Genomic DNA, 25,103 nt, shown 5'->3' with positions numbered 1-25,103 from the left:
CTCAATTTGCACTTATCACTTTGCTGAAAATCTCCAATTGTCTGTTGTCACTAAAAATATATATGAAATGTCCATGTTAATACATTATCTACCAATACTAGTCAGACAGGATGGAATTCAATGCTATGCTCGTACAACCATCCCATCTGCACAAGCATTTCAGCTTGCCAGACTCCCTCTCCTCCCCCTGCATACAGTACAGATCCCCAGAGTCAATTTTGCGGTGTGCAGGGGGCTTTGTAGGGGAAGCAGACAGCAGAAAGTCCTGTTACACAGGGAAAAGTTATTGACTAGGGCAGGCATAGGCAAACTCGGCTCTCCAGCTATTTTGGGACTACAACTCCCATCATCCATGACCACTGGCCCGGTTAGCTAGGGATGATGGGAGTTGGTAGTCCCAAAACAGCTGGAGAGCCGAGTTTGCCTATGCCTGGACTAGGGCTTCCACTAATGGGGCTAGTTAGGGGCTCGCACCCATAGAATTTCTCATGCATATACTGAAATACTTAAAAACTAAGAGATGAGCTCTTTGAAACACCTTTAGTTCTACATTTAGGTACGATTTAAATAACTTTAGTCATAACTATGGTTTTCAGACTTGGTGAAACCTAAAACATGGCTTAAACCTAATTTTCTCTAGCACATTTTTATTCATTCATTCATTCATTCATTCAATTTCTGGCTTCCTATAATATATCGCAAAGGATCAGATTTCCTCATTGCCCAGATCAGCAAGCAACATCACAGAAAATTTTACAGGTGTTCAGGAAATAGTGCTGCTCTTGCCTGCTGGTATGCAAAATTATGTGTTGAGTATTTGTTTCCACTCCAGTATTATATCAGCAGAATTCATCCAAGAGACAAAAGTGAACACAGTGAATTTAATTAAAGTAACTACCTTATTACCGTATTTTTCGTCCCGTAGGACGCACCTAGTTTTTTGGGGGGGAAATAAAGAGGGAAAAAATTCCCTTTATTCCCCCCCCCCCCAAAACCAGGTCAGGGAAACCAAACCAGGTTGAGGAACAGCGGGATGGCAGCGCTGCGCCTCCCTGCTGTCCCCCAAGCTTGTGGGGCTGGCTGATGTCTGCCCAGCGCGCGGGGCGCTCTGCTTCAGGGCGCCCCTTGCGCCGGGCGGCAGGCTGCTATCCACAGCGTGGGGAGCCCTGCGGGGAACTCCTGCAGGGCTCCCCACGCTGCGGATGTCTGCCCGGCGCGCGGGGCGCTCTGCTTCAGGGCGCCCCTCGCGCCGGGCGGCAGGCTGCTATCCGCAGCGTGGGGAGCCCTGCGGGGAACTCCTGCAGGTCTCCCCACGCTGCGGATGTCTGCCCGGCGCGAGGGGTGCTCTACTTCAGGGCGCCCCTCGCGCCGGGAAGCAGGCTGCTATCCGCAGCCTAGGCAGCCCTGTGGGACCTCCCGCAGGGTTGCCTAGGCTGCGGATGTGTTCCCGAAGCGCCGGGCGCTCTGCTTTCAGCCCGCCCGGCGCTCCGGGAAGCAGGCTGCTATCTGCAGCCTAGACAGCCCTGCGGAACCTCCTGTAAAAAATTCTAGGATGTTTCCTGATCTGGGCAATGAGAAGATCTGGTCGTGTTAGCTACAGACACTTACTCCCACCACACCTTTGCCCCCTTCCTGCCCTCAGCTACACTAGAGGCTGACACTTATTACCTCCATTTCCTAAATCAGCCTTCCCAACCCGGTTGGGTCTGCTGGGAACTATAGTTAAAATCATCTGGAGGGCACTATGTTGGGAAATTTTATGCAGAATCTGGTGCTCTTGTATTGCTCTGATACTCCTTGAGCTTGAATGTGAAAGGGTCTCAGACACCCTGACCCTTGCTCTGCCTCATAAACAAGAGCACATTACAGGTGTCCCCCCGCACTTATGCCGTCACACCCCCATAAACAAAAATCACGTAAGTGGGGAGCACTCTCTAAAAAGCCAATAGACACCAGTTTTATCCTGGTCTCACACTCCGTCTTCAACTAGAGTTGGAGCTCTGGGGCTGGCTAGAGGCTGGAGGATGAATGGAAAAGCAGTATCAGCTTCTGCGCTACCATGTGTGTCAGCTGCCAGGCAGGAAGCTGAGCAGCTTAAACAAAGCCCCACTGTGCCTCTGGTCTTTTTGGGGCTTTCTCCGCCTTCAATAAAGTCCTCTTTGGGCTCCGAGCCACGAGAACTCTCTTCCTCTCCATTTCCTGTTTTGAATCTATTTATTTATTTATCTCCCGGCACCATGTGCACATGCAGTCACATGCAAGTCAATCACACGTAAAGGGGGGGGACGACGCCAGTATTTCGCTACATAGGTAGGTACAAGGGGAAAAGCTGCAGATTCAGGATTGAGACTTGGTAGACTCCCTTCCTCTTTTAGCACTGGGATCCTGTCACTTGAGACACAGGTCTAAGATATATTTATAGATAAATATATGGGCGGATGTCTTCTATTTTTCCATTCCTAAAGCTGTAGCTGCCAAACAATGTAAACTTTCATGATGCTTTTCTAGTGCAAAGGTACATACATGCCACCCTGGATCATTTAGTGAGTTGAGAAAGAAGTAACAATCTCAATTTTTCTTTCTTTCTTACATTTATATATCACCTTTTCCTCCAAAGAGCTCAAGGTGGTGTACATTTTATCTTCACAACCACCCTGTGATGTAAGTTAGGCTGAGAGACTACTACTGGCTCAAGGTCACCCAGTTAAGCCTAATCACTGTACCTTTTTTGCTCTTCAGTATACTGGGGGAAGTGAAATTCTTATGATATATAATGCCTTTAATATCTTGCTTTGTAGAAAGAGCCACCAGTTCTCCATTCAAAGGAAGGTCTATAAGATACATTTCAAAGGGAAGCAAAATTGAATCCATTTTATCCTAATTACAATAAATGGAGGAAATGTGTCAAAATCAAATTGCAATTTATCTATGACTATGTACGATAATACCTCTTCCAGCAACAACAAGAGAGACATATAAAGATGGAAGAGATCATTACCCTTAACAAGAAACATTAATATTTCTATTAGCAGAGGTGTTGAATTACATGGGTCTTTAACAGAAGCTGTATTACATTCCAACTGAAAATGCAGCTCAGATCTCACACCCTTATTTCCATAATCATTTTCATATGCCAAGCATACATTAATATGGCATTATCTTCAAAATAAGAAGCAGACATTCTTTTAGAAATTAATTCAATATTGAAATGCATCACACTAAGAGTTTTACCCACATTTCTCTCAGGAACACTTGCAATGAGACCACTGCATTCGTAGTATCACTTCCAAGGTCTCCATTCTGTCTGGCAAAAAGAGGCCTACAATTTGTGTGATGCACAACCAGTGTATAACTTGACTATCTTAAAGCATGCAACTGTACCACTTCTTAAAACTAGGGCTGTATGAACCCGTTCACATACAAATTCCTCAAAGCAAAAATACTAAGCAGAATGCTACACATCTAAACTTGCATTTAGAATCCAGTTATCAAGAGCATTTAGTACGGTATGCAGGTTTACTGTGACCCAGGTAGGCAGCGACAAAGTTTAAACACAGTATAGAATCACAGAATGGTAGAGTTAGGACTCCAAGGGTCATCTAGTCTAACCCCCTGCAATGCAGGATGAATCTCAACTAAAGAATCCATGACAGATGGGCATCTAACCTCTGCTTAAAAACCTCCAATAAATGAGAGTCCACCACCTCCTGAGGGATTCAGTTCCACTGTCAGTCATCTCTTACTGTCAGAAATTTCTTTCTGATGTTTAGTCGGAATCTCCTTCCTTGTACCTTGAATCCATTGGTTCAGGTCCTACCTTCTGGAGCAGGAGAAAACAAGCTTGCTCCATCTCCCATGTGACAGCCCTTTAAATATTAGAAGATGGCTGTCTTATTTCTTCTCAGTCTCCTCTTTTCCAGGCTAAACATACCCAGCTTCTTCAAGCGTCCTCATAAGGCTTAGTTTCCAAGACCCTTGATCATCTTGGTTGCCCTCCTCTGCACATGTTCCAGATTGTCGATATCCTTTGTAAATTGTGGTACCCAGAATGGGACACATTACTCCAGGAGTTGGTATGACTAAGGCAGAATACAGCAGTACTATGACTTCCCTTGATCTGGACACTATATTTCTGTTGATGAAACCTAGAATTGCATTAGCTTTTTTTGCTGCTGCATAACACTGCTGACTCATCTTAAGATTCTTCTCACATGTACTACTGGAAAGCCAGGTGCCCTTCATTTTACATTTTTGTAACTGATTATTCCTGTCAATGTGTAGAACCTTACATTTGTCCCTATTGAAATTCATTTTGTTAGTTTTGGCCTAGTTCTCCAATCTGTTACGGTCATTTGAAGACCCTCAGTTCCTTCATCCAATACATTTATAAAGACATTAAACAATTACAGGCACAGGACAGAACCCTGAAGCACTCCACTTATTACTTTTTTCCAGGATGATGCAGGATTCAGTCAGTCATCCAGCTACAAATACACCAACAGTAACATCATCAAGCCCACATTTTACCAGATTCTCCACAAGAATATCATGAGGGACTTTGCTTTGTCAAACACCATACTGACATCAAGACACACTACATCCACAGCATCCCCCTGATCCATCCAGCATATAATTCTATCAAAAATAGAAATATTACCCTAGACATTTTGTTTAGGGGAACAACAGTAAGACCCCAGTACTAAATTAACAGTGAGGTCTGATATTAACACCCACAGCGATTATGTGGAAGAGTCTGCTCTGTTTGACTTTAACTTGTTGGACACTATGTCTTCTTTGATATACTAATTTGAATGAGACTTATTAGCATCTAAGTGTGTACAGGACTGCAGCCATGGAGGCCTAGGTACTAACACTTATTCCAAATATTTCATCTTTAGGTGACACATTGATCAATAAGCAACATAAAAATCAAGAATGTGCAGTTCTTCTAACTTTTCAAAGAAACAGAAAGCAGTTTTGTTAAATAGGACCAGAACATATGACAAAAGAATTTAGAGAAAATGTGCTTAAGATATAACAGGCATTGTGTCCCTTTTTACAACCTGAACTATCAGTTTTGTGCCATTATCTTGGAATTTTAAAATGAGGATTGTTGTTTAGTCGTTTAGTCGTGTCCGACTCTTCATGACCCCATGGACCAGAGCACGCCAGGCACTTCTGTCCTCCACTGCCTCCCGCAGTTTGATCAAACTCATGCTGGTAGCTTCAAGAACACCATCCAACCATCTCATTCTCTGTTGTCCCCTTCTCCTTGTGCCCTCCATCTTTCCCAACATCAGGGTCTTTTCCAGGGAGTCTTCTCTTCTCATGAGGTGGCCAAAGTATTGGAGCCTCAGCTTCACGATCTGTCCTTCCAGTGAGCGCTCAGGGCTGATTTCCTTCAGAATGGAGAGGTTTGATCTTCTTGCAGTCCATGGGACTCTCAAGAGTCTCCTCCAGCACCATAATTCAAAAGCATCAATTCTTCGGCGATCAACCTTCTTTATGGTCCAGCTCTCACTTCCATACATCACTACTGGGAAAACCATGGCTTTTACTATACGGACCTTTGTTGGCAAGGTGATGTCTCTGCTTTTTAAGATGTTGTCTAGGTTTGCCATCGCCTTTCTCCCAAGGAGCAGGCGTCTTTTAATTTCGTGACTGCTGTCACCATCTGCACTGATCATGGAGCCCAAGAAGGTAAAATCTCTCACTGCCTCCATTTCTTCCCCTTCTATTTGCCAGGAGGTGATGGGCCCAGTGGCCATGATCTTTGTTTTTTTTATGTTGAGCTTCAGACCATATTTTGTGCTCTCCTCTTTCACCCTCATTAAAAGGTTCTTTAATTCCTCTTCACTTTCTGCCATCAAGGTTGTGTCATCTGCATATCTGAGGTTGTTGATATTTCTTCCGGCAATCTTAATTCCGGCTTGGGATTCATCCAGCCCAGCCTTTCGCATGATGAATTCTGCATATAAGTTAAATAAGCAGGGAGACAATATACAGCCTTGCCGTACTCCTTTCCCAATTTTGAACCAATCAGTTGTTCCATATCCAGTTCTAACTGTAGCTTCTTGTCCCACATAGATATTTCTCAGGAGACAGATGAGGTGATCAGGCACTCCCATTTCTTTAAGAACTTGCCATAGTTTGCTGTGGTCAACACAGTCAAAGGCTTTTGCATAGTCAATGAAGCAGAAGTAGATATCTTTCTGGAACTCTCTAGCTTTCTCCATAATCCAGCGCATGTTTGCAATTTGGTCTCTGGTTCCTCTGCCTCTTCTAAATCCAGCTTGCACTTCTGGGAGTTCTCGGTCCACATACTGCTTGAGCCTTCCTTGTAGAATTTTAAGCATAACCTTGCTAGCATGTGAAATGAGTGCAATTGTGCGGTAGTTGGAGCATTCTTTGGCACTGCCTTTCTTTGGGATTGGGATGTAGACTGATCTTCTCCAATCCTCTGGCCACTGCTGAGTTTTCCAAACTTGCTGGCATATTGAGTGTAGCACCTTAACAGCATCATCTTTTAAAATTTTAAACAGTTCAGCTGGAATACCATCACTTCCACTGGCCTTGTTATTTGCAGTGCTTTCTAAGGCCCATTTGACTTCACTCTCCAGGATGTCTGGCTCAAGGTCAGCAACCACACTACCTGGGGTGTACGAGACATCCATATCTTTCTGGTATAATTCCTCTGTGTATTCTTGCCACCTCTTCTTGATGTCTTCTGCTTCAGTTAGGTCTTTACCACTTTTGTCCTTTATTATGGTAATCTTTGTACGAAATGTTCCTTTCATATTTCCGATTTTCTTGAACAGATCTCTGGTTCTTCCCATTCTGTTGCTTTCCTCTATTTCTTTGCATTGCTCGTTAAAGAAGGCCTTCTTGTCTCTCCTTGCTATTCTTTGGAAATCTGCATTCAATTTCCTGTATCTTTCACTATCTCCCTCGCATTTTGCTTGCCTTCTCTCCCCCGCTATTTGTAAGGCCTCGTTGGACAGCCACTTTGCTTTCTTGCATTTCTGGAGTAGGAACCGGCAAACCACTCCAGTATCCCTGCCAAGAAAACTCCATGGACAAAGACAACAGGCATATAAAAGTTATGACGCTGGAAGATGAGCCCCTCAGGTCGGAAGGTGTCCAACATGCTACTGGGGAAGAGCGGAGGACAAGTACAAGTAGATCCAGAGCTGATGAAGCGGCTGGGCCAAAGCCGAAAGGACGCTCAGTTGCGGATATGCATGGAAGCGAAAGGAAAGTCCAATGCTGTAAAGAAAAATATTGCATAGGAACCTGGAATGTAAGAACCATGAACCTGGGTAAGTTGGATGTGGTCAAAAATGAGATGGCGAGAATAAATATTGACATCCTGGGCATCAGTGAGCTAAAATGGACGGGAATGGGCGAATTCAGTTCGGATGACTATCATATCTACTACTGTGGGCAAGAAACCCGTAAAAGAAATGGAGTGGCCCTCATAGTCAACAAAAGAGTGGCGAAAGCTGTACTGGGATGCAGTCTCAAAAATGATAGAATGATCTCGATACGAATCCAAGGCAGACCTTTTAACATCACAGTAATCCAAGTTTATGCACCAACTACTGGTGCTGAAGAAACTGAAATTGACCAATTCTATGAAGAATTACAAGACCTTATAGAAGTGACACCAAAGAAGGATGTTCTGCTCATTATAGGGGATTGGAATGCTAAAGTAGGGAATCAAGAGATAAAAGGAACAACTGGCAAGTTTGGCCTTGGAGTTCAAAATGAAGCAGGGCAAAGGCTAATAGAGTTCTGCCAAGAGAACAAGCTGGTCATCACAAACACGCTTTTCCAACAACACAAGAGACGACTCTACACATGGACATCCCCAGATGGGCAACATCGAAATCAGATTGATTATATTCTCTGCAGCCAAAGATGGAGAAGCTCTATACAGTCAGCAAAAACAAGACCTGGGGCTGACTGTGGCTCAGATCATCAGCTTCTTATAGCAAAATTCAAGCTTAAACTGAAGAAAGTAGGAAAAACCACTGGACAGGTAAGATACAATCTAAACCAAATCCCTTATGAATACACAGTGGAAGTGAGGAACAGGTTTAAGGATTTAGATTTGCTGGACAGAGTGCCTGAAGAACTATGGATGGAGGCTCGCAACATTATACAGGAGGCAGCAACTAAAACCATCCCAATGAAAAATGAGGATACCAGGATTTACAAATTAAAAGATATACCGTAGACAGCGTTCATAACTCCCATTGTTCTAGGTGCATTTTGCGACAGGGAATTTCATTAATGCAAGCAGTTTCTGAGCTCTGGGTGCAGTACTGAGCCTAAGATTTCAAATTAAAACTGCCACTTCTGGAAGAAAATGAGGACCTTTTTCTGCCTCCTCACTTCCAGCCACTCTCTGAAGACTGGAGAAGGGACCCTCATGAGAATATTAGGGGAGTGGACCATGCAAAAAATGAAAGTTCATTCATTTTCAGCTTTGTATTCTTGCTATTAAAAAAAAATGTGCCTAGACACTCCATTGTGGTGCCCACACTGACTGTAGAGAGAAAAGGGGAGGAGGAAGAGGAGGAGGAGATGGAAACAATAGAAAACAGTTGTTGCTGTTCCACCCCAGTGACTACACAGTATGTGGGAAATCTAAATATGCAAGCATTTGAAATAAAGGTTAACCCTGCCATAGGAAATAAAAAATATCAGGGGAAATTAAAAGTGGAAATCAAACAAAGGGAAAAAATCTGTTTGGCTCAACACCCCCAAAACTGACTAAAGTATGCATTACAAAGAAAGCCCCCTGAGCCCCAACAACAGCAGTATGAGAGGTTTAAGCACTGGGGGAGTTAGAGCTGATTAAGAGCTGGGGGAATTACCTTTACTTACACAAATACACTTTATTTACAAATCTATACCACACACCAATTATTACAAAGAGTTCCTATGTTCATTTCATACGCAAGGAAATATGATAATAAATTCTTACATTGAAAGAAAAATAGGGGATCAAGAGAATCATGGTCTGGCATTCCCAGCTCATTTCAGAACAGACAGAATTCTTTTCTTTTCTTTTTCTTTTTACAAAGAGCAACAAATGTGCTTCCCAGGTGCAAAATGCCAGGCCATCTGTCAATGGTCTGGGAAAACTTGAATTTGTACCTGGTTGACATCTGTCTGTCTTGGGAGACAATTGAACAGTGCGCCTTTCAGGGTGAAGTCAAACTGTTGAAGGTTACAGCACCTACAGGAGAGACATGTTTTGTTGCAGCAGGGGCAGATGAAGGCGTCCGGTTGTGCTGCTGCAGATGCACCATGGTGTTTCTCTGCACTTCTCCCAGCAGTCATTCCTCCTCTGGTCACTGCTATGGATACATGACCAGGCTGCCTGTCTCCAGGCACTGCAGTTGTCTGCAAGGTTTCATGATGCCAGCCCTCATGTCACGTTTGCAGATTATCTTTGTAATGCAGAGCTGGTCTGCCAACTGGCCTCGTTCCTGAAGCCAACCTCCTATAGTCATTGGGGATCCTGCCATCTTCCATTCTGTGGACATGAGCAAGCCAGCGTAGACATTGCTGAGATAGGAGTGCAAACATGCTGGGAATGTGGGCTTGGGAGAGCACTTCTTTGTTTGAGACTCTCCTGCCATGTGATGGCCAAAATCCTCCTGACGCAGTGCATTTGGGAGGCATTGAGGTGCTGCTCCTAGCAGTTGTAAGCTGCCCACAACTCACTTCCATAAAGTAACATGTTTAGCATGCAAGTCTGGTAGATTTCCATCTTGGTATTGGACATTAGCATCACATTTTCCCATACCATTTTGGAGAGGTGAGTCATTGCCGTAGCTGCCTTGCCAATATGCTTATCCAGCTCAGCGTCGATGGAGAAGTTGTTGGCTATGGAGGAACCCAGGCAGACAAAATTGTCCACCATCTCAAGCGTGGTGACCAGCCTGAAGAGGTAGCAATCTTCCACCAGTCTCCAGATTAAGCCTCAACAAAGAACATAGTTGCAATGCAAAGAACCTTGTAACTCAGACCAATTTAATTACAAAACAAGGAACCAAACAGGTAGACAGAACTACACAGGAGGGTTGCTGTTGCTGCTCCTAACTATCCACTCTCCACTGACAGGAAAAACACTTCGTAGTAAATCCAAGTTGCCATTCTTGGTCAGTGGAACAGGAAGGTGATAAAGGAAAGGGATGCCCAGAAGAAAGGGAGAACTTTCTGTTACCTGTTGAAGGACCCTTCTGCCAAAAGCGGAGGAATACAGTGTTTGACAAACATTAACTGGTGGACTGGTGAGTCAAAATAGGTGCCATACAGTGCTTTATAGAAGCACCAGTGTGGGGGTTGACTGTGGCAGCTGCCCCATGGATGGAGCTAGTTGAGGTGTTGCAGACACGAGTTTGAGAGATGCTTCAGCTGGCACTTTCAGTAGAACAGCAGTTCACAGAGGAAAGAAGTCCTTGTCATGATGAAATTGGCCTAATGGCCAGTCATGAAGATATCTATAAACAGCATTGTTCATTCTATGGCCTAGCAAATAGAAATTCGACACCATTTTGTGAAATCACAGATTTAGGAATTGAAACAGGAAGCGCATTCAGAATGCCCATAACAGCTTGCGGTAAGATACACAAAATTTCTGTGAAAGTGGCAGGCATATCGGGTTTGTCTGGTTCTCCCCATTCCTGAGATCAAGTACTATCAATGAGTTGAGGACATTAATAAACTACTGGGTCTAAAAGACTTGTTCTAAGAAAAACCTTGAGTGATTCCCCAAGCCTTATCTCCTCCGCCTTCAGGAATACTGGTAGCCTACATACCGGTATATGGCTCTATCAGCAAGGCCTTTATAGCTTTACTGAGTAGAAATAGATAAAATTCAGTGTGGAAAAGATGCTTTTGTAATGGCAGGGGGAGATAATGGTTCACTTGACAGTTTGCACTCTTCTCTCCCTGAAGCAAACTTTTACAGAGAAGTCTCTTCCTCACCCCCTCCTGATATAGAGGGTGGAACTGGAGCTGATAGTGGCTGTTCAGGGAATGGAAAAATATCCTCTCCTCATGAATTAGTGTTGAAGTCCTTGGCATGAAGACAACATCTGGACTTGGAAGGAGAAGAACTCCTCTTCCCAGTCCCCATGGAACAGCTGTTTCTTTGACTTCTGTGCCACCTACCTTTACCCCTTCCCATTACTGCGACACTCCTAGATGAGAAACTGGAAGAGTACGAAGGATGAAATGGAGCCATGACCTCTACACCTTTTATTTCTACATCACTTACTGGAGCCTGAGGTATTACATGAAAACTACCTCCCTATTAATCCAACCTAACGTATCTGAAGAGAATTTTGTTTTCATTCCTAAAGCTCTGCCTCAAGCTGGAGATTACATCCTTTTTGAGGACTCTCAGTCCTTGCCCATGCCTCCTTCATTCCCTGAAGTGGGAAGCAAAATGGTGCCCATGACAAAAGCCAGAGTTTGACACATGCCTCCCACACATAGCCTACTCTCTCCCTCATGGACATGACTTGGCAAGAAGTTGTAGCAGCCCAATGTTTTAGTCAAAGCAGGGGTGTGCAGGTAATAGAAGCCTTTAAAGTGGAGGAAGAGATGAGAGAGACTGTCCTCCTGCCTGATTCTCCTCAGAAACCCCCACCTGAATTCCAGTGAGCATGAGGGTGGGCTACAGAAGCAGGAGGAGATCAACCTCCTCCAAGGAGAGACAGGGAAACAAGCATTGGCGGGGTAGCAAGAAGTGTGTTAAGCTGTTTTCCTGCTACCTTGCTTACTTTGGGAAAATAATTGCTGCCATGTGAGCAGTAAGGGTGCCAAGCCGCTCTACTGTTCTCCTCCTTGGACCGGCTTTGTGGTGCTGGTTTGCAGCATGCCACTTTTTAGACACATACTGTTGTCGACCTCTGTGACTTTGTGGGCCCCATTTTCCACATGTAAATACCTTCTATTCCCACTCAAACACCCTTCTTTGCCTTTCCTAACAACATCAGTAACTGGAATACCAGAAGTGAAGGAGGCAACAGGACAAACCACAAACAAGAACAACCCCTTTCCCAAAATAAAAAATTCCTTCCAGTAGCACCTTAAAGACCAACTAAGTTAGTTCTTGGTATGAGCTTTCGTGTGCATGCACACTTCTTCAGATACACATTTCCCTACATCTTTCAAGAAAAAGCAGCTGCCCTGCACTCTCAGAAATGGCATGTAGAAGCCATGAATTAAGTTTGTTCTTCCAACAAGGGCAGAGTCCAGGCTGGTTCGCTCCTCTTCAGATTGGCCAGTTTTGACCCTGCCTTCCAGAAGAGGAGTTAACCCTTTCCTGCATGCTCCACACCTTCACTGAGATCCATAAGATGTTAGGTGAGTAGCCATAGAGAACTCTCTTCAGTGAAAAACACTGCTATAAAAATGGGAGCCGCAACTAATCAAGATCTCATAATGGTTTGAATATTTTACATTCAGACAAAAGGTAATGGTAGACTCAGAAGAAAAGCTGCATGATCTAGTAAACAGAAATAAATAGGAAATAAAAGATAAGAAACTGCATGCTGCAATGGATATACCTGGGGCTCACTTTAACAGAGGTTGGAAGATATAGAGCAGAAATCAAAAACAGAGTATGTATGGTAAAAGACATTAAAAATCAATCTATGTGGAAAAGAGAAATAACTTAAGCTTTAGGGGAAAACCCAAAAAGGGAAGAAGGATGGAGGTGCTAAAGAAAAATGTGTAAAGTGAGTTGAGAAAGGAAAACTAACCAGTAAATATTGGATGAAGCAGGAAAGGGATGAGGACTGGTGCCAAGTGTAAAGAAGAGGCCATCATGTATGATAGAGCACATTCTAGGAAACTGAGGACTAGTCCAATATAACAGTGAGGGGAAATTGAAAGTATAAAGAACATGAGCAAGCCACAGTACAATTAGAAAATAAAGAAGAAAAGGGGTGAGGACATGTGGAAGCTTGAAGGGCTTAGGCAAGTCAGAGTGGAAATTTATCAGAGATCAGATTACAGATTAAAACAGTTGAGAAACATGAAAGGAAGCCTTGGCCAGTCAGTCTTGGGAACCACAGTGAAACACAATGCATGGGCGGAATTTGGTCCATAAATTACATAGGACCCCAAAGGATTACATCCAAAGCAAAAATAGATTATTATTTAATGAGTAGGAAGAAATTTACCTAGGAAGTCCTTGGCTAAATATGCTTAGTGAAGACAAAAAATAACTCGTTTGAGGCATTTACTAACTGTAATACTTAATAACTAACCATACTTTTTAAAAAACTGATAACTTAAAGAAATTAATTCCTCACCATATTATTCTAACTATATCTCCCACATCTAGATTCAGACACTGAAATTTCAGGTAACTGGCATCAACCTTATTATCAAAACCACTTAAATACTAAAAGGCCTATTTAATAAAAACATAGAAATGCTTCCATATGTTTTATGAAGTCTTCTCTACCCTCCAAATGAACACATTCAGATTTAGTCTCTGGCTTTGTTTCAGAGAAAACCCATCTGCATAGTACATTGCTTACAGGCACATCTCAGTCATGCAACAGCTATGTGACAGCTCATATATCAAATATAAACTGTACTCAAGGCCACACAACCTTACATACTCAAAGTCTTCCATTCTGTTTAATGTAATCCTAGGAGAGCTCTTATTGCACCTCAGTGCTGATGTCACATGACTTTTGTTGGGAAACAGTTGTGCAACTTAAATATCAAACAGTTCCTAACACAGATGAAAACAATCTAGAAGACAACTCTATTGTGCACATAAATCCTAGAAAGAAGACTCTTTTCTGTGAAACAGGTGCCGAAATGTACAAAGTAACAGCATTAAACAGCCCTTAGCAATACTGATGAAACTTGGGTTCAAGAATAAACTTAAAGTGTTTTGGTAGTAAGAGCCTGGAAATTCTGATGAGCAACAGATCCTGCATTTTGATTCCTACACTGGCTGTAAAAACCAACCTATCTCAAGTTTTAGTCATCCATTCCTTTATAGAGAGTACTGTTAGCAAGTTTTGAAGGCCTGGCCAAAATTATCTTCGTTGAAGCCAGCAAATTCAATATAAACTATCTATCAGAAAGCTGGGGTTATTTATGTTTACAACTCAACAACAAAATACACAGATCCAGACTGACATTAACCCAAGTATTTGGAGGTACAAACTTTTTGAGGTTTGGATATTTGGAGTTACACACAAAAGAAATCAATCATTTTATTTGTATGCCATCTTGCCAAAGTTATAACCATCTTCAAGGCAGCTTCTAGCATTAAAAAATTACATAGCTACAAGCAGTGCTTTTTTTCTGGGGGGACACAGGGGTATGCATATGCCTAAACATTTTGTGAATCTTTGTACTTTTATCCATTTACTGTGTTTATTTTTCCCAATTTGAACTATAAAATGGTGGTTTTCTTGAGTCAAAATGAGAGTATCTCTAAACATTTTTTTAAGAAAGAAAGCACTGGCTACAAGCATAACGAAAGTAGTCATAAACAATAAACAAAACATAAAATGTACACAGCCACACTGAACAATTTACACATAAATCTTAAGATCCAAAGTAAAACTACAAAACACTGACATAGGCGACAACTCCTCACCTCCAACAAAAACTGAACAATACCCCAGCCCAAGATTCTGTTCAGCAGCTTCTGCTTTTGTAGCTGGAGTCAGCCAGAACCCCACCCTCCCAAGCCAGGTGGAAAAAGGCCTGCAAGGCAGGGAGCAGGTATTCCAGGACTCATAATCAAGTTGGTTGCCTATAATAACAATACTTTTAACTGTGGAATCATGCACTGCTGAAATTCAGGCAAGCTTACTTGTATTTATTGATGATTGTGATTTGATCACTGATGCTTTGAATATTGCATCATCATCATCATCATCAACAACAACAGTATTCCTGCTTACAGGTATGAAGCTAATGAATTTAAATTAGGAGCTTGTTGTTGTTTAGTTGATTAGTCGTGTCTGACTCTTCGTGACCCCATGGACCAGAGCACGCCAGACACTCCTGTCTTCCATTGCCTCCCGGAGTTTTGTCAAATTCATGCTGGTCGCTTCTATAACACTGTCTAACCATCTCGCCTTCTGTCGTCCCCTTCTCCTTGTGCCCTGAATCTTACCCAACACCAGAGTTTTTTCCACAGAGTCTTCTCTTCTCATGAGGTGGCCAAAAATTAGGAGCTACACATACATAATTAAATTTAGGATTATAACTTTGAGAGGGAATCCTGCCCACTTCCCATGAAAAGCACCAAGTAGAACAGTTTCAATGAAGGCTAGGATGGCCTCTCTCTATTGCCTTCTATGCCTCCTGTGCACGAGACCCACTGCTGCTCTCATCCAGTTCTTAACACTGAGGCAATCAAAAATCCACTGGGGTAGGGGATGCCGGGAAACAGCAAAATGAATTAACAGTTCAAGAAGCACAGGAAAACACACAATGCTACATAACCAGTGGGGTACTGCTCCCCACACCTAGTAGAATGAGCAGAACTGCAGATCTATTTGCTTAACAAAGCACCCTGTTTCTCTCTTTCACCACAATGTACCACACAATTCAACAATCTCAGTGCTTACTTCTACCAATTTAAGTGATAGCACACACTATGGACTCAACTTTGCATGGGAAAAGGTGACAGGTAATGAAAGCACAGGATTAAGAGTGTGAGAATACTTTTTTTTGGGGGGGGAAACAGCTGAGTCAGTTTGCCTTTGAAGCTCTTTCTACTGCGAGCATTTGGAACAGCAACTCTTTGAAGCTATCTCAGCTGTCAGCATCTATCTTGGCTCAAGACTACACAGTGTGTATTTCTTGCACAGATTTGCAAGGAAGTTGTGCTTGACTGTCATTTTCTTGTTGCAGTCATCTTAAATCAGCTGTGCTATCTTCAGACTGCTAATTACAATATTTACACTTCACTTTTCTGGGGCATTAATATCCTGGATAGCTAACAAAACACCTAGACTTCCAAGAACTAAATGAAATAAACAACATTTACAATGGCTTTACAGTAGACAAAAAGGCAGGCAGCTTGCGTTGAAAGTGGGCAGCTGCCAGAGTGATCAGTGAAGAAGCTGGGTTCTCAATAATGAAATTTAATTTAAATTTTTAAATTTATATCCTGCCTTTCTTCTACAGAAACTGAAGAAAACTTTTTAAGCATAAGCCCTTTAAATGCTTAAGAACTAGGTTACATGAGACATGGTCTCATCCAATAGCAAAACTGAGAAGGCTTACCACACGTATTCTATGTACAATGGTACCTCGGGTCAAGTACTTAATTCGTTCCAGAGGTCCGTTCTTAACCTGAAATTGTTCTTAACCTGAAGCACCACTTTAGCTAATGGGGCTGCTGCCACACTGCCAGAGCACGATTTTTGTTCTCATCCTGAAGCAAAGTTCTTAACCCAAGGTACTATTTCTGGGTTAGCAGAGTCTGTAACCTGAAAAGTATGTAACCTGAAGCATATGTAACCCAAGGTACCACTGTAATTCCCTATATTTCTTTCTGAAAATCTTGCTTGTGCAGTGTTCCCTATCTCTCCCACTTCCTCCTCTACCTGCAACCCAATTCTGAAAAATACCTGAAGTGTTCATCCAAGTTCATGACAATCTGAGTAGGAGATCCATTTAAATCACTCTGAGGTATCCCTACAAACTATAGCAGCCAACTCCCAGGGGCCGTGAGGGCTTTGGGCCCCCCAATAAAATATTTGAGGGGCTGGGCCCCCGCAAAGTTGATGGGCATTCCCATTCAAATGGAGCGTGTGCACTGCGCCATGCGATCAATTATGTGGGGCAGGGCTTACCTGGGACCCCACAATATTTTATTTTATTCAAGTTGGCACCCCTGCTACAAACTATTCTGATCACCTCTTTGCTACTCAGCCAGCAGCAAAAAATCTGCTTCTAAGAGGCTAGGAAATGCCAAGAGTCCTTATGGTGACAGATATCAACCCATACCAACTTCTAGCAAGCCACAGGCAAAACATGAGTTTCTCTGGAATGGCATGCTAAACCCATCAGTGAAATACAGATTTAAGACAGCACAATAGCTCTGAGCACAGGAGCCTATTCAGGGATCAAAACTCTTGGAAGTACAATGATCTACAGGAGACAACGAAACATTTACACATTGCAAGGCTCTTCCATATGTGCTCTGAACACAACCAAGCAATTACTCATGAAAACACAACCCTGAACACAGATTGCACACTGCTTAAAATCAAAACTTGCAGCGCCCAAAATAAGCACCAGTCTTGGCTGTATTATGTGGAACACACATTCCAACCAGTACATTGGAAGGAAATGATTAAAGCTCAACAACCTGCATTACAACTGAACTCAGAAATGTTTTTTAAAAAGAGGAGAAAGAGGGGGAAAGCAGATTTCAAACAGGGGCATTAGAACAGCAAATCACTATATTTCAATCTTTTTCCTAAGTGGTTAAAGAACTATGCAGCAACTCCAAAACCCTTTTTATATGCACACCTGGGAAGAATTCTGAATCCTGTTACTTTCCTCAGCATTACCCTGATGTGGTTTCGACCAGATGTTTAAATGTTACAACATGTACATTTTCTTCTCTTCTTCTAAGGCAAAAGGAAAATAAGAGGAATATTTGACTTCACTCCACAAGAGACCTATTTAATAGTTTGGTGGTTATGTAAGTAAAGGTAGCTTGGCTAAGTCAATGTTGACGACATACAGAATGACATGATCCTAATGAGTTGGAAAATATTGGCTCTCCTGAGATTTAACCAGATGCTACTGCGCTGAGAAAGCTACTGTATTATTGAATTTCATTTTTATGAGGTAAAATTTATTATTCAACCATTAAGGTATCCCACATGAAGTCTTGCATAAAATAGTTTTGCAGTTACTTTCTGGAAAGTAGATTTTATTTTAACTTTAATACATCATTTACATGAAGGATGCAAATGCCTATTTGATCACCTTAAGCAGAGAAATTTAAGGTCTGCAAGCAATTTTCCTAAAAATACCAGATTAATGGAACTGGACTGTCAACAAAATTATGAACTACCTGAGCAGTACAAGGAGAGTGCAGCAGCAATTCCAGTTTCCTGAGAAAATCAAAGCATGTGCAACTGCATCTATGCTTTTCTAGCATTCTAGCAGGCCTATTGCCAGACATTTTAGGTGCACTAAATAAAACCATTTAATGAGAACTCTAAAACAGGAGATGATAGCTTTTATTAATGTAGTTATTCAGTTTAAAACAAATAATATTAAACCTAGATCTTCACTTCAGACATCTTTATCTAATACCTTTCTAGTACAGATTATTCTAGGATACACATAAAAAGTAAAGTAGGTTTGTGATAAACAGAAATTTGAAAACATAATGCATAATGCATACTGAAAGGTCTTGAATTGCCACTGGCAATCTTTCGCTGGTAAACTCATTCTGTTGTGCAATGTATGCAGCAAGTATTTTTTTGCTAAGCTTTCTTCCCAGTTATACAAATAAAATTGTGCTACTAATATAATTATTACAGGCAAACCAAAATATAGTGTCTTGCCTAAAGTCACCTAAGAAGTTCAGGGCTGAAACAAAAGCTTGACCACTTCACACTCTACTAATTCAATATACTTTAATAACTTTCCCGAGATAAATTGATTTTTACTTAGGCAAAAAAATAAATTTCCATTTGCTACCCAAACGTATTTTAACAATAACAGTTGATTATGAAACATAAATGTTCATGAGTAGTTCTTGTAACTCTGGCAATATATTTATATCCCATTGTATTTATTTATTTCTGAAACGTATGTCCTTCAACAGCCAATCAGTATTCCCTGGGCAAAAATCATTCATTGATTTTGAATGGTCCTTAGAAAGAGTATTAAAGAGAATTCAACTACTTTTAATTTTTCTTTAGAATAAATTGGTTGGGGGAAAACTGAATGAGAGCCAATAAACTGAAACTTAATCCAGACAAGACTAAGGCACTGTTTAGAGTGGTTCCCTAGACCAGATGGGTGGGAAGTATCCTGTTCTTGATGGAGTTACACTCCCTCTGAAGGAGAAGGTAACTAGGCTGGGAATACTTACGGCTCCACCAGCGTCACTTGAGGCTCAAGTGGCCTCTCGGGCACACTAGGCTCCGCTGGTGGCCCAGTTACGCTCCTCCTATCTGGAGAGGGCTAGCCTAACTTTAAACAAATAAGACCATCCCCACGAGCATCCCACCATTCTGAAGGAACGTTCTTTTTAGCATTCTGTTCCATTCACAACACAACAATCGCCCTATAGCATTATGCCTGAACATGGAAAAGCAACACAAATAGGGGACATGGGAGTCTGCAGGGGGAGTAGTTTACCCTGCACACACGGGGGGGGGGGGAGGAGGGAGAGGGAGGGGGGAGAGAGAGAGAGCACAGCATGGTCCTTGGATTTACACACACACACACACACACACACACACACACACACGCAGGCAGACAGACAGACAGACACAGAGGGAGAGGGAGAGAATGAGAGATGTCCCTTTGTGTGCCTGTTTCCAGCGTGTGCCTGAGCTCCTTGACAACATTGTGCTAATTTTTCAGAGGGAGGTGGTCAGCTTTGCTGAGGGAAGGCAGGAGTCTAAGTCTAGGACCCACCGTTCCTTTCCTCAAAGGCTATCCCCTCGGAGTTGCCATTTTCCCCCTTTTTGTACTACACCCTGCATCACATAAGGACATAAAGGCGGTGGGGGCGGTTTATCTGCTCATGAGAGGAGTAACAAAGAGCTAACTTCTGTTACATGCTGTTCTTACCTCTGTGTCTCAAGATTGAAAGGAAAAATGTACTGTTTTCTGGAGCGAATAAGGAGCGAGATGACCCATTCGTTTCCACACAAAGCTGCAATGGAGTTTAAGAGGGTTGCCAAGCTTCCACCAAAGGAGAGACACCAGCTTTCTGGCAGCAACCTGGCTTTACTGAATGGGAAACTATCCTGAGCTTCTCACGACGCTTAAATCCAGCAGCCATTTTAAGCACCCACCACAAGGTGCTGCAGCCTATACTCCACTAAGAAACATACTAACCCTCAATTGACTAACAGTACAGTACTGCTTACCCATTTCCCATCAAATTTACTAGGTCTGAGTACTGCAGTTAGGCACTTTCGCCCACAGATGAGGGGAAGGGGGAGCAACTGCTTCAAAAGAGAAAACGCTAATAGGAGCAATGCTTCTCCCATATGCCTGCTCTGAGACACTGAGAGGGAAAAAACAGACTGGAGCAACCACAATGCTGTTGGTAAAATTCTTGAGGTTCAAAAGGGTGAGAAAATAGGAGAGATTCCCAGGAGTATTATTTTGGGGGTATTAATTGCAGCACCTTTACTGCTTCTCTTGGCATCTGTGAGCTCTAGTTGCTGCTGCTGGGTGCCACTTTAAGGCTTCTGGAAGCTGCTGGACCAGAATTGGCATGCCAACTCTCCTTCCTCAACCACGGGGGAGCATGCTTGTGGAAGTGTGGCAGCTGGGTGGGTCACACCACAGCCATGGATCTTGGGTGGTCCCTTCATCTCCCTCCCCCAATGGAGGAGAGGAAAGGGCTCACACTGTGAGGGAACAACTGCAGTGGGTGCCATGATGCTGCTCTATTGCTTAGCCTTGACTCCTAGGCAGGTGGAAAGCAGAGAGGGGAAAAATAAACCTCTGAAGTAAACTGCTTTGAAACCTATTTTGGCATTAAACAGTATATAAATTAATAAAGAACAGTAATTATGCACAGCCCCCCCAATGGTTCTAACTAGCCTCTTTGATTCAGCACAATGGGTGTATTCCTGCTCTGCACACAAGTGCGCAAAACCAAGCCAGGTAAGCCACGGGGCAGAGCGTAATCTCTCCTGATGAATGCTGTTTTCTTCTCAGGCTTTTAAAGTGTACGGGTGTCTCCCCACTTATGTGGAGGTTACGTTCTGCACCCCCATGTGCATAAGTGAAATCACATAAAGTGGAGAGCACCCTCTAAAAAGCCTGTAAATGCCTATTTTTCCCTGCTCTCCAGCTCTCTCTCCAATCCAGACTAAAATATCTAGAGTTGAAGCTCTAAAGTCAGCTGGAGGATATGAAGACCGCTGCTGCCGCTGCTGTGCTAACCTGCGTGTCAGCTGTTAGGCAGGGAGGCTAAGCAGCCTAAATAAAGTTCTGGTGCTCCTGAGGTCTATTTGGGGCTTCCTAGGGTCCCCTTTGGGCTCTGTGGAAGTTCTCCTCATAAGCCACAAGGGCTATCCAGCTACCGCCATTTCCTGACATGATTCTATTCCTGGTGCCATGCATATACACGGTCACACGTAAGTGGGGGGGGGGTGCCTGTATTTATTTATTTACTCATTCGTTCAATTTAATACCTGGCCCAACTACCATTCACAACACAGAAAAGTCCAAAGTAGAGTGGGTGCAATGGCGCATGCAGTGAAAGAAACAGAGTATCTTCCATATTTTCTTTACACTAAAAGTTGTTTTGCATTTTTCCCAGGCATAACAACAGAGCAAGATAGAAACACATTTATAAGACAGACATAAACATTCACTACAGCATATAAAGCTGTTACAGAAGCCTCTTTTCATACTTTAAAGACAAAACATCTTACCCTTCCTCCAAACATTGCAACCTCTAACATTTACAATTCTGCAACCAATATAATACAGTAAAATATATACTCTGTGACCTGGTTCAAGTCACTCCTGGTTGAAACACTGAACCAAGATCTATACGTTTTATTCCAAAGGTTTACATGTAAATTTCCTTAGGTTATTATGACACATCCAAAATGAAGAAAAGCAATTTTAAAAGCATGTAGAAGCTTTTGCAAAGAGTGAAGCCTGGGGACTTCTTAATCTATAAACAGAAAGTTTCATTGATACTATATTCAAACTGCTTTTCCAACTAAAATGTATTTAAATGCTGGATTCTAAAGATAAAGTTCAATATATGAAAACTAAAAGCAATACTGTACTGGGGCAGAGATATCAGTTAAGTATACTGGTAAGAAAAAAAATAGTATTTACCTGATGGTTGAAAGACTTCATTCACTAAAGCTTCATTCACAACTGGTGAACTAACATTTCCAGTATAAGCCCAACTCTGCCAAATAGCTTGCATTAGGAAGGTCTGGGCTCTTGTTGCTTGAATTGTCAGACTTGGAAGCTCAAATATACATTCTTTAACTGCAACATGAGAACGCATGGACCTAGAAAATACAACAGAAACAAAAATATGATTAAATCTGTATACAGGCTTATTGGCAGAAATGCCAAATGGCAAATCCCTAGGAGAGGCAACACTGGAAAAGCTCACTGAAAACGTGGCTAGTTCATGATCATTTTATGTGAACTTAAAAAAATTAGTGGTTTACAACAAACATAAGGCAATAGTACAATTATTTTGCTAAAGATTATACACTGAATGTGAACATGTTCCAAAAATGAATCTCCGAACCTCACATTCTCACAAAACCTATAGCTAGTTTGTATTTGAATTCCACAGAACTTCCATGTTTATAACCAGTCTACAATATTCACAGGGATGCGGGTGGCGCTGTGGTCTAAACCACAGAGCCTAGGGCTTGCCGATCAGAAGATTGGCGGTTTGAATCCCTGCAATGGGGTGAGCTCCCATTGCTTGGTCCCAGCTCCTGCCAACCTAGCAATTCAAAAGCACATCAAAGTGCAAGTAGATAAATAGGTACCGCTCTGGCGGGAAGGTAAACGGCGTTTCCGTGCGCTGCTCTGGTTCGCCAGAAGCAGCTTAGTTATGCTGGCCACATGACCCGGAAGCTGTACACCAGCTCCCTTGGCCAGTAAAGCGAGATGAGCACTGCAACCCCAGAGTCGTCCACAACTGGACCTAACGGTCAGGGGTCCCTTTACCTTTTTACAATATTCACCTCTTCCCCTGATGTAGACAAGGGGAACAACATATAACAATTTAGACACTTCTTCAACAATTCAAAAGTTCTACACATACTAAGACAATAACACGTACTACGGCAGAAGGACGTCAACTTATACAAGGGTTCACACTACAAGCAACATGGAGCTGTTGCCAAAAAGCATACACCTAAGTCAAGTTCTCCCTCTCTGTAACACATATTAAACTTACTGTGTTCTCATTTTGTGCCTTCTCTGGCCCCAACAGCCACTGATATAGATTGTTCATTGAGAGAGACAGGAATAAATTCTGGTTGAGAACTCTGTAAAGTGATATTAAAGCCAGGTATCCCCACTGGGATCTAACAGGGAACTTTGTTCTAAACAAACTAAGATCATGGAGTTGAAGCCAGCTTGCAATGGGAGGATGAGAGAACTGAGGCAAGAGCATGTGGGTCCAACTTGGTGTTTATTCCCGGTTTGCTAAACCATGGGGTTGTTACATCCGAACTGGCCCAGTGAGAAGTATTAAGTGTTATGATACATTATGGAGAGAGAAGGGAAAGGTACAACTCAACAGAGGGTTGCCCTTTCCTCCAGCGTGTTTGTATTTATCAAAATGTGTACTTCTACCTCTAGTTCATCAGAAGTTCTCAGAAAATTGGCCCAAAGATGCCAATTTGCATGGACTAAAACCTAGCCACCATGTTGTTAGTTGCTTCGGGGCCTGTCTGCAAAAAGCTTGTTTTAAGATAAGTTAGTGAGGATTTTAGAAGGCCCATGCCAAAGTCATGAAACAGAGAGCTGATTGCTAAGAGGCTGAACTCCAAATCAGGAAGTCCTAGAATGAATCTTGCATCTGCCATGAACTCCCTAGGTGGCCAGTCTCTTTTAACTTGTCAGTAATAATACTGACTTGCCTTACAACGTTTTGCAAGGATTCCTATACAAAGAGATAAAGTATGTGAAGTGCTTTGAATACTTGAAAGTCATACAAATGCTATTTATTTATCATTAATTATTACTTCTGGAACAAGCAGATCTTGGTATAAACTGATCGCAGTAGTGTCTGTGGCTTCGTCGCTATAGAGCTTTCGGCAAATGTTAAAGACGCAGCCCTTACCGTGCACTTTGACACCTGACACGTGTTTTCAGGTTCCACCTTATTCCTGTGATTCTGTTCTGTTTGGACTGTTTAAATTTTTATATTGTTGTAACTTGCCCTGGCAGCTGCTGCTGCTGAAGGGCAGATTTTTGTTGTTATTAAGAATCTATACCATATCTGTTTGAATTATGGTGCTGGAGGAGACTCTTGAGAGTCCCATGGGCTGCAAGAAGATCAAACGTATCCATTCTTAAGGAAATCAGCCCTGAGTGCTCACTGGAAGGACAAATTGTGAAGCTGAGGCTCCAATACTTTGGCCACCTCATGAGAAGAGAAGACTCCCTGGAAAAGACCCTGATGTTGGGAAAGATGGAGGGCACAAGGAGAAGGGGACGACAGAGGATGAGATGGTTGGATAGTGTTCTCGAGGCTACCAGCATGAGTTTGACTAAACTGCAGGAGGCAGTGGAAGACAGAAGTGCCTGGCGTGCTCTGGTCCATGGGGTCACGAAGAGTCGGACACGACTAAACAACAACAATACCATATCTGAAGTGTAACAACTTGAGATTCCTAATCTCAGGGTTGTCAGTTCGAGCTCCACGTTGGGCAAAAGATTCCTGCAAGGCAGGATTCCTTCCAACTCTACAATTATTTGATTCTAATCTATTATTCTCATTCAAATATTTTACGTAGTTGTGTTTTATTGGACCAAATTGCTCTTCTGAATATTGAATACTACATGTAATTTGTGAGCAGACCACATAGTGGGAATGTAAAGTGTCATGAACTAAGCATGGACGTAAGCATTGACAGAGAATCTCCAAATTCCAAGGAAACATTTTCATGAAAATAAACGCATGTGGGTTTTAACATCAGTAGCAATAACAACTATTCATAATGCAGAATCTTTGAGTAACTTTATTTTAGAACAAGCCTCTGGTTTGATGTGAAATACAGCTACTGTACTGAACTACAGTGACGTTTAAACTTACAGCTTTCACATAAAAAGTTCCCTGATGGCTAGTAACACTGTATTAAATTTTAAAA

The 25,103-nt window shown here is 42.4% G+C and overlaps 1 protein-coding gene across 6 annotated transcripts in view; it reads right to left on the bottom strand.

Moving 5' to 3' along the window:
• VPS13B (vacuolar protein sorting 13 homolog B) overlaps positions 1 to 25,103 on the bottom strand; it is a 368,719-nt gene that overhangs the window by 277,537 nt on the left and 66,079 nt on the right. For all 6 annotated transcript variants that reach the window (XR_014010614.1, XM_081204225.1, XM_081204222.1 and 3 more), the window contains exon 17: positions 22,090 to 22,271. Coding sequence is in view for 5 of the 6 variants with exons in the window: in XM_081204225.1 (XP_081060351.1) it covers positions 22,090 to 22,271 (182 nt within the window). In the remaining variant the exon portion in view is untranslated. The remainder of the gene's footprint in view (positions 1 to 22,089; positions 22,272 to 25,103) is intronic.

The sequence above is a fragment of the Podarcis bocagei genome, assembly GCF_964188305.1.
Source record: "Podarcis bocagei genome assembly, chromosome: 8".
NCBI lineage: Eukaryota > Metazoa > Chordata > Lepidosauria > Squamata > Lacertidae > Podarcis > Podarcis bocagei.
This window is presented reverse-complemented; position numbering and strand designations above follow the sequence as displayed.